The 9500-nt window shown below is 36.2% G+C and overlaps 2 protein-coding genes across 2 annotated transcripts; one reads left to right on the forward strand and one right to left on the reverse strand.

Moving 5' to 3' along the window:
* The first annotated feature begins 410 nt into the window (after positions 1 to 410).
* LOC110630468 (protein NETWORKED 2D) lies at positions 411 to 6632 on the forward strand. Its single transcript, XM_021777980.2, has 2 exons — positions 411 to 996; positions 2034 to 6632. Exons 1-2 carry the CDS (start codon positions 903 to 905, stop codon positions 6440 to 6442), a joined length of 4503 nt encoding a protein of 1500 aa, XP_021633672.1. The 5' UTR covers positions 411 to 902; the 3' UTR covers positions 6443 to 6632.
* A 100-nt stretch (positions 6633 to 6732) lies between these two features.
* On the reverse strand, positions 6733 to 8920 carry LOC110630470 (nicotinamidase 1). Its single transcript, XM_021777983.1, has 5 exons — positions 8647 to 8920; positions 8389 to 8572; positions 8170 to 8303; positions 7876 to 8061; positions 6733 to 7095 (listed from the first exon to the last, which is right to left on the reverse strand). Exons 1-5 carry the CDS (start codon positions 8785 to 8787, stop codon positions 7012 to 7014), a joined length of 729 nt encoding a protein of 242 aa, XP_021633675.1. The 5' UTR covers positions 8788 to 8920; the 3' UTR covers positions 6733 to 7011.
* Positions 8921 to 9500: the final 580 nt, after the last annotated feature.

A 9500-nucleotide genomic window follows, 5' to 3' on the forward strand; every position in this document is an offset into this window, starting at 1 on the left:
GGGCCTTGGATTTAGGCCTTTATATTATGAGCTCTGAGCTTGCTTTTTGAACAGAAATTTTATGTTTATTGGCCTGAGTGATGTAGTGTGATCTTGTATGCCCTTCTGCTTCAATACCATTATCTTTGGAAAAAAAAATTTAGTGATATTTTGATTTTATTTAATATTGTTAATTAAATAAAGTTGGTCAAGTAAGAATGATATGAATATAAATATTTAAATGAAGGACTACATATTTATTAATAAGAAATTTTTAAAACTATATTATACTTTATTGTTACACTATCTTAAATTTAATTTAATTTTATTATTCAAGATTTAAAACTTGACATAAATATTTGATTTTTTTTTTTTTATTGAATAAGCCTAATAATAACAAGGGAAAAGTGGGTGCCTTTTACACCCTGGAAAGACATCCATGGCCGGAAGCCACTGCACAAACTAGCAGTACCCCATTTTTATTTTTATTTTTTTTTCTTATATTTTAATTTTTGTTGCCTTTTTTTTTAAGACATTAGAAAAGTTTTTGAATTGATTTTTGTTTAAAGCGAAGGTTGAACAGTAAATCCAGGCGAAGATTGCTCCCTTCCATGATCCCATATAGTTATCTTAACACATTCATTTCACATTCCTTTCCTTTCCTCTCCTTTCTTTCTTCACGTTTCTCGTCAAAGTCTGTGTGTTTCTTTCGATTTAAAATGTTTTTTAAATTTAATTTATTTTTTTTACTATAATTCTTCTCTTTCTCTCTTTTGAAACAAAGGGTATTGGGTTCCATGTCTTGTATCCTTGTTGTTAAAGAGAGAGAAGAAATAGAGGGTTGCATGTGTTGTGGTCTAAAGGAAGAAGAGACTTCCATGTTTCTGACATAATAGAGAAACAGAGATCACAGAGAGCAGAAGATGTTGCAAAGAGCTGCCAGCAATGCTTATTCATGGTGGTGGGCAAGCCACATCAGAACCAAGCAATCAAAATGGATGGATCAAAACCTTCAAGGTAATGTTTTTTTTTTTCCTGCGATTTCAAGAACTGGGTTTTTGCAGATTAGATAAAAAAAAATCCCTAGATATTCCATGATTATTTGAATCCACTGTTATTATCTAATGGATTTCGATGACTAATGGCTGAATTGATTAAGATTTCTGTAAAATGCTAACATTATGTTTGGATTGAAGACAACTTGTTTGATGATATGACTGAATTATTGATTGTCTAATTAAAGTTTAAACAACGCAGTAACTGAAAAGGGAGGCTTATGATCATCTGGTTTATTGAAGATATTTTGATAATTTAAAATCATGTGTATGATAAAATTTCTAATTTGTGGGGTATTATAATGAGATAAAAGCAATCTTCTTTTTATATTACTGTTGAGTTGGTTTTTTTCCTTGTATTCCAAGTTAAGCCAATCTAAATGAAAACACAAGACTCGGTTGAAGTTTTATTTCCCAAAATCTGACTTGGTTTAGATTTTTGTTTTTTCTTTGACTGAAATATGAGCAAGAACCAGTTTTCTTCAGTTTCATTTACTGGAAAATATATGAAAATCTCTTCAAACTCAATTGTTCTCTTACTGGAACACTAATAGCAAACTTCTGCAAATTAAAGTTAATTGGTTCTACATAAAAAGGAGAAGAAATTAAAACTGAAAGGAGTTTTCATTGTGCACACATATACATTCATCATCTGTCCGTGGCTGTTAAAATCTGTGTTCACTTGGATATCTGGTCAAATTTATTATTACATTTAACATTTCTCAAACCAGGAAGAGATACAGAGGTTTCTGAATTTTGAATGTAATCTGGAACAATTTTCATAGATAGATCACGTTCAGTCTTCTTCTGCTGAATTTACTTGTATTAATGAAATATCAGAAGTTCGTTTCTAATCCTGCAATAGAATTTTTTTTAAAAAAAAAGGTAAAATTGGATAAATATATTCATACAGCAATCAATGGAACTTCACACACAAAAACTCAGTTTCCATTTTAGAATTTTTGAAAAACTGCTGATAATGCAAGTGTGAATTCACAGATATGGAAGAGAAGGTTCAGGCAATGCTCAAACTCATTGAAGAGGATGGGGACTCCTTTGCGAGAAGGGCAGAAATGTACTACAAAAGGAGGCCAGAGCTGATTCATTTTGTTGAAGAATCTTACAGAGCATACCGGGCCTTGGCTGAAAGGTATGATCACATATCGAAAGAGCTACAAAATGCCAACAATACCATTGCTTCTGTTTGCCCAGAACAAGTTCAGTTTGCAATGGAAGCTGAAGAAGCTTATGCCAGATCTAGATTCTCAAAGAAGACTCCACAAGTCTCGAAAGAGAATATCCCAAAGGTTCCCAAAGATGTAAAGAGTACCTTCACCCCAGCTACGAATAAATTACAATCCAAGAAGTCTGTGAAAAAAAGTTCTGCTATAGTTGCTAAATCTGGTTTGAGCAAATCTGAGGGACTGAAAGAGATTGACAGGCAGCAGAAAGAAATTCTAGCTTTACAAACTGAGAAAGAGTTTGTTAAGAGCTCTTATGAAAGTGGGCTAGAAAAGTATTGGGAAATTGATGAGAAAATCCAGGAAATGCATGATAAGGTTTGTGCTTTGCAAAATGAATTTGGTGCAGGCACAGTCATTGAAGATGATGAGGCTCGGGAATTGATGGCCTCAGCAGCCTTGAAATCATGCCATGAGACATTGGCTAAGTTAGAGGAGAAGCAAGAGAAATCTGCAGAAGAAGCAGTAATTGAGAGCAATCGGATTAGTGATGCCCGGGAGAAGTTGAAGTCTCTCAAAGATGAATTTCTACATGGTGAGGTCAATCAGGAAAAGCCAAAAGCCAAAGATCAATTTACGAAAGCAGTCAGAGAGTTGAAAAGCTCAGACAAAGAACCAAGCACTGTCACACAAGAGAGAAAGGACTTGGAGCTGTTACGCTTAAAAATTAAGGAACACTTAGTGTTGGAACCCAATGCATCTCTCACTGTGACTGAACTTGCAGAACAGATTGATGAGCTCGTGAACAAGGTGATTAGCTTAGAAGCAGCAGTTTCATTGCAGACAGCACTCATACAAAGGTTGAGAATAGAGACAGATGAGCTTCAAGCACAAATTGGAATATTGGCGGATGACAAGGCAACACTGATCAATGAGAAAAATGATTTAAAGGGGAAGCTGACAGAAATGGAGGAAAAGTTGCTCGGGCTTCAGGAATTAAACAGAAATGTTCAAGACCAGAATAATAATCTTCAAACACATTTCACTGAAGCACATTGTAATCTTGATCACATTTCGGAGAAAGTGCATGATGTGAAGCCAGATAATGAGCTCCAGGCCACACCACAGACTGAGAAGAGATCTCCAGTTGAAGTTGAATTGCAACAAGAGGTCAAAAGACAAGGAGGCGCACAGAATTCTAATGATGGTCGCCATGAACTGCAGAAAATAAAGTCAGAAGAGAAGAGCAAGGCTTTGTCTAAAGATGATCTGCATGAACCAGAGAAATTGAACTCACAAGATGAGCCCAAGGTTTCGGGTAAACCACAAGTCAGAAGACAAGAAGTTGATGTGGATCTTGATGACAGTCCTAACATATCACATGAAGAGGTCAAAAGAAAAGAAGGTGCACTTAACGCAAATGATGAACTCCATGAACCACACAAATCGAACTTAGAAGAGGAGCAAAAGGTTTCAGGTAAAGATAAACCACAAAAAGAACTCGGCAGACAAACCGTTGCACTGAATCTTGATGACAGTCCTAATGAATCACATCAAGAGGTCAAAATACAAGAAGATGCAGGTGCACCGAATGCTAATGATGACCTCCGTGAACCACAGAAATCAAACTTAGAAGAAGAGCAAAAGGTTTCAGGTAAAGATAAACCACAAAAAGCACTCGGCAGACAAACCGTTGCACTGAATCTTGATGACAGTCCTAATGAATCACATCAAGAGGTCAAAATACAAGAAGATGCAGGTGCACCGAATGCTAATGATGACCTCCATGAACCACAGAAATCGAACTTAGAAGAAGAGCAAAAGGTTTCAGGTAAAGATAAACCACAAAAAGAACTTGGAAGACAAACAGTTGCACTGAATCTTGATGACAGTCCTAATGAATCACATCAAGAGGTCAAAATACAAGAAGATGCAGTTGCACTGAATGCTAATGATGACCTCCATGAACCACAGAACTTGAACTCGGAAGAGGAGCAGAAGGCTTCAGGTAAAGGTAAACTACAAAAAAAGTTCAGTAGACAAGCAGTTTCACTGAATATTGATGACAGTCCTAATGAATCCCATCAAGAGGTCAAAAGAGAAGAAGGTCCAGGTGCACTAAATGCTAATGATGACCACCATGAACCACAAAACTTGAACTCAGAAGAGGAGCAGAAGGTTTCAGCTAATCCACAAAAAAAACTCAAAAGACAAGCAGTTGCACTGAATCTTGATGACAGTCCTAACGAATCCCATCAAGAGGTCAAAAGAGAACAAGGTGCAGGTGCACTAAATGCTAATAATGACCTCCATGAACCACAGAACTTGAACTTAGAAGAGGAGCAGAAGGTTTCAGCTAAACCACAAAAAAAACTCAGAAGACAAGCAGTTTCACCGAATCTTGATAACAGTCCTAATGAATCACATCAGGAGGTCAAACGACAAGAAGGTGCAGGTGCAATGAATGCTAATGATGACCTCCATGAACTACAGAACTTGAACTCAGAAGAGGAACAGAATATTTCAGATAAACCACAAAAAAAACTCAGAAGAAAAGTAGTTGCACTGAATCCTGATGACATTCCTAAGGAATCACAGAATGTGGAACCAAAAGAGGAACTCAAGGTTCCAGCCTCTTTGCAGAAAGAGAAGAAAGTTTCTGCTGAAGTCAATGCACAGGCAGAGTTAGAAGATCGAGAAGAAAAAGAAGAGCACAGGACTCCAGAATCTATGCGGAAAGAGAAGGAATTTTATGCTGAAGTCAATTTGCAGGTTGAGTTTAAAGGGCAAGAAGAAAAACTTAATCCTGAGGATCTCAAGGATTCAGGAAGATCACATGAAGAATACAGAGGACAAGGAAGTGTACTGAGTCCTCGTGGCAGTCTTGATGAACCACAGAATGTGAAGCCATATGGGGAGATTGAGGTTTCAGTCTCTTCACAGAAAGAAAAAACTACAGATGAGAAAGAGATAAAAGAACATCTCAGCAACTCCAAAAAGAATCTTGGAGAAGAAGCAAGCCTACCACAGAAAAGTAATGAACCTGATGCCCCTGTGAAGAAATCTCATGACACGAACTTGGGGGAAAATTTTGACAGGCAAGATTCACGTAAGGCTGTGGACAATCTCCATGTTGAAACACAGAAACAGACAACAGGGCAAGATGATGAGCCAGACTGGAAGGATTTGTTCATGAATGGTATGAATGATAGAGAAAAAGTTTTGCTGAGTCAATATACTGCAATTCTTCGAAACTGTAAAGAAATGAAGAAAAGGCTTGGTGAAGTAGATAATAAAAGTGTGGATGGCCTCTTTGATACAGCGGCACTGTTACAAGAACTGAGGAGTGATAATGCAAAGAAGGACGAACAGATTAAAATCTTGCGTCAGAAGCTGAGCCTTCTCCAAACAGGCTTGAGTGAAAATGAATCTGAGAAATCAACCTTGACAGAATGTCCAACAATAGAGAGAGAAGTAATATATGACGTCAGGCTGATTATGGCAGAAGAGCCAGAAATCTCCCCGATTGAAAAAAAATTCAGGATGAGCATTGATGAACTGCTAGAGGAGAACTTAGAATTCTGGTTCAGATTCAGTTCTACGATGTATCAAATTCAGAAATTTGAGACTGAAATCAAGGATTTACAGTCTGATACATCGAAACTTGAGGAAAAAAAGCAGCAAGATGGTAGCACCAATGCAAAGTATTCTTTGAAATCCGATGCCAAACCGCTATACAAGCACCTTAGAGAAATTCATACTGAATTAGGAGTCTGGTTAGAGAAAAGCGCCCTACTGAAAGATGAACTGAAGAGCAGATTCTCATCCTTGTGTGACATTCAAGAAGAAATAACTGCTGCTCTGAAGGAGAGTGCTGAAGATGATGACTTCAAGTTTACGAGCTACCAAGCTGCAAAGTTCCAAGGTGAGATTTTGAACATGAAACAGGAGAACAACAAGGTGGCAGATGAATTGCAGGCTGGCTTGGATCATGTCACGACACTCCAGCTTGAAGTTGAAAGAGCTCTGGAAAATTTGGATGAGGAATTCAAGCTTAGTGGATCAAAGACTCGCCAAAATTACCAACTGGAACATTCAGACAGCCGATCTGGAGTTCCTTTGCGGTCATTTATCTTTGGTACCAAACCAAAGAAACCAAAGCATTCAATCTTCTCCTACGTCCACCCTGTCCTGCAAAAGAAATACAATGGTTTGAAGACGGGTTAATGTGTAAATTGATTGTTTGTAATGATTTATTGCTTTAGTATTTTTTTTATCATGTGTTCTTACTCTTTTCTCTTTTTCACTGGTATTTTCAAGAGGTGAAGCATTGCCTTTGATTCTGACAGGGCATGTTTTTACTTTGTAATATAGATGTTTGTAGTTAATGAAAACAGCAGGAACATTTAAGATTTTCAAAGAACGAACTACTTCAACATCAGTTATTACTACTGAGGATGCTGGTACAGACAGTTTGCAGTGCTTTGTCGCTATTCTCCTGATATAGAGGTATTGCCATGGAAAATATGTTTTAATTGAGTACCTTGTTGTCTATGAGATACAAGAAGTGCAAGAATTACACATTACACAAAGTTTTTCCCCTTTTCTGATAAATTGGAACTGCACAGAATAGAAATAAAAAGAGCACTTTACAATACCTTATATCAGAAACCTTATTCTTAGAATACAGTTAAAACAAAACCAACATCTAAAGAGGATCTATTTACAAAATCGTATCTTCCCATAAGAAAGGAAGCCTTGCTGGCGGCTGTCATGGATGGGCTAGTGATGGATTGTTACAGTGCACCAAAAGACACCTCTGAGACTACCTTGGCTCCCCTTCCCTTGGCCATGTACAAACCTATGTGATGCATCAGATCCTGCCACAAAAAATAAAATAGAATAACAAAAGTCTCTGGCCCTCAAAAACAAATCAGCATGGTACTGTAAGCATTGCTACTAAAGATAAAAGGAGCATTTTTTTAAACAAAAATCTTACAATAACAAAGCATGAGAATAGCAAAACATTGATTATAAAGCCCTCTATGAATCCTAGCATCCCACTTCTCATTCTATAAGGATGCGCTGTTTACATTGATGAGCAATGTAAGGCCATCAATTTACACTAATTCACATATATAATTTCATTCTTTATGTTCATTGATTTTATACCTTGCATTCTGGTTCAAATTTCAGAATCCATCACGGAATACATTAGCTTCATTAGACTTAAGTTTCAACATATAAGACTTGAACTGGGAAGACGTTTCAAAGAAGTAATATTTGATAATGCTGTTCAAAATGAAACAATTTGATGTCAGCAACTTAGAGAAAGCTAAGTGTAGTCAAGGATCCTTTGCTGTTTTAAATAAGTACTAAAATTTAAATGCAACAATAACAAAAGATAAATTAATGAATATATTAATTCTTCTTGATATGAGAAAAGGAAGAAATCCAATTGCAACAAAGAATAACTTATCTTCGTTTGCCAACAAAAAAACACCCAACAAGATTTTCTAGCTAAAATTAACAAGATTTTCTTCCAACCTCGTTTGCTTTATAAGGGCTCCAATATCTGTTCTACCTTGGGATACATGCAATTTATTGGAAAAGATCTGCAGTAAGCATAAGCAAATGTAAGATTAAATTATTAACAGTACCTGTGGATGTGCTATAGCACCTTTGGCAGCTCTGGCAACATGAAGTGGAAGATCAAAAGTAGCACAAGCTTGAGAGAAGATAATCACATCCTCTAGAGGAGCAAGAAACCCCCGATTTCTGGCAGATAGTGCTGAACAAACAAAATCCAGCACACATATATCTGTGCATATCCCAACGACCAGAATCTTCAATAACAGTACGACACCAATACACATTAGATGAGGAAAAGAGCATTTACTTGAACATTTCTTAATTAATTGCAATCTCTTGACATTTTAATAGAAAATGCCTACAATTTTAATTTGATTCTTCTTAATCCAATCAACAAACACATTGGAGCCATCTTTCTCAATGGAACCCAGGAACCCATCGATGCAATCCTTGCGCCTAACCGTTGCATTAGCTTCATTCTCCAACCATTGCAGTTCTAGAGATTATAGAAAATCAAAACAAATCCAACATAAAAGAAGAAGAAGAACCCATTGAAGCCAGTACAAAAACGAAGCAAGTACCTGGAACAAGTCTTGCCTCATCGGTTCCCGCAATACAGTGAGGAGGGTAAGGGTGCTCCGGAATGTCAGGATGATGAGAATCAAGAAAAGCAAAAACTGGCCATTTCTTATCACAGAAAGCTCTCGCAAGCCTCACAGACTCCTCAACCATCGTAGAAATTTGATTGTCAGGCTGTTTTGGGGCCTGTAGGAACCAACAAACAATTAAGACCTCTGCACTAAAAACTACACAAGATCAAAAAAAAAAAAAAAGAATACCAAATTGCCAGCGCCGACGGTACAGAAACCATTAACAATATCGACAAGAACAAGTCCGGTCTTAACATCGCCATTGAGAAGCAAAGAATCTTGTTCAACAGGAAGCTCCTGCTTCAACAAATCAATCGAGTGGGACACCATTTTCTTTTTCTTCTTCTTTCTACCGAGAATTCAGAAAGATGATTGGCGTGCAGGTGAGTAGATATTCATTATATATTTATAGAGAGTAGACTCTGCGAACGTGTTAACTGATCTGTGGAGGACGACAGAAGTGAAACCAAGAGATTTTTTGAAATTCTTCCTTTTAAAAAATTACGTCAAAATGTGGCTTAATTTTTAAAAAAATTATAAATTATTTTTTTTAATTTAATTATTAAATTTTTTATTACTTAATTTATTTCATATAAAAAATTTATTAATTGATTTGTTAATTTTATAAATATTTATTAATTAATTTTTCTATATTAATTAATTTTTTAAAATTTAAAAATATTTTAATATATTTTTTAAAATTTATAAATTCAGCGGTGCCCTTACATTAGGCAACAAATGAGCTCAGATGTGGGCTTACGTTGGAAGAGAAAGTAAGAATAAAGACAAGAATTTTGTTAGATTTTGACTTTGTTTTTACGCACACAAGGCCAAGTTAAGGTTGTGTACTCGGGGTTGGCTTTTTGCCCGGGACCCCTGGACCCACCTTTTCATCACTGGCCGCCTTTCAGGACCATGGATCTTGCCTTCTACTTCTATTTAATTTTAATTTATTTTTTAAAATTCCTAATTTCAATTTAAATTTCACTAAACTCCTTTTTTTTTTTATATTTTACTATATACAAATTTTCATATTAACATGA

This window comes from Manihot esculenta, chromosome 13 (genome assembly GCF_001659605.2).
Source record: "Manihot esculenta cultivar AM560-2 chromosome 13, M.esculenta_v8, whole genome shotgun sequence".
Taxonomy (NCBI): Eukaryota; Viridiplantae; Streptophyta; class Magnoliopsida; order Malpighiales; family Euphorbiaceae; genus Manihot; species Manihot esculenta.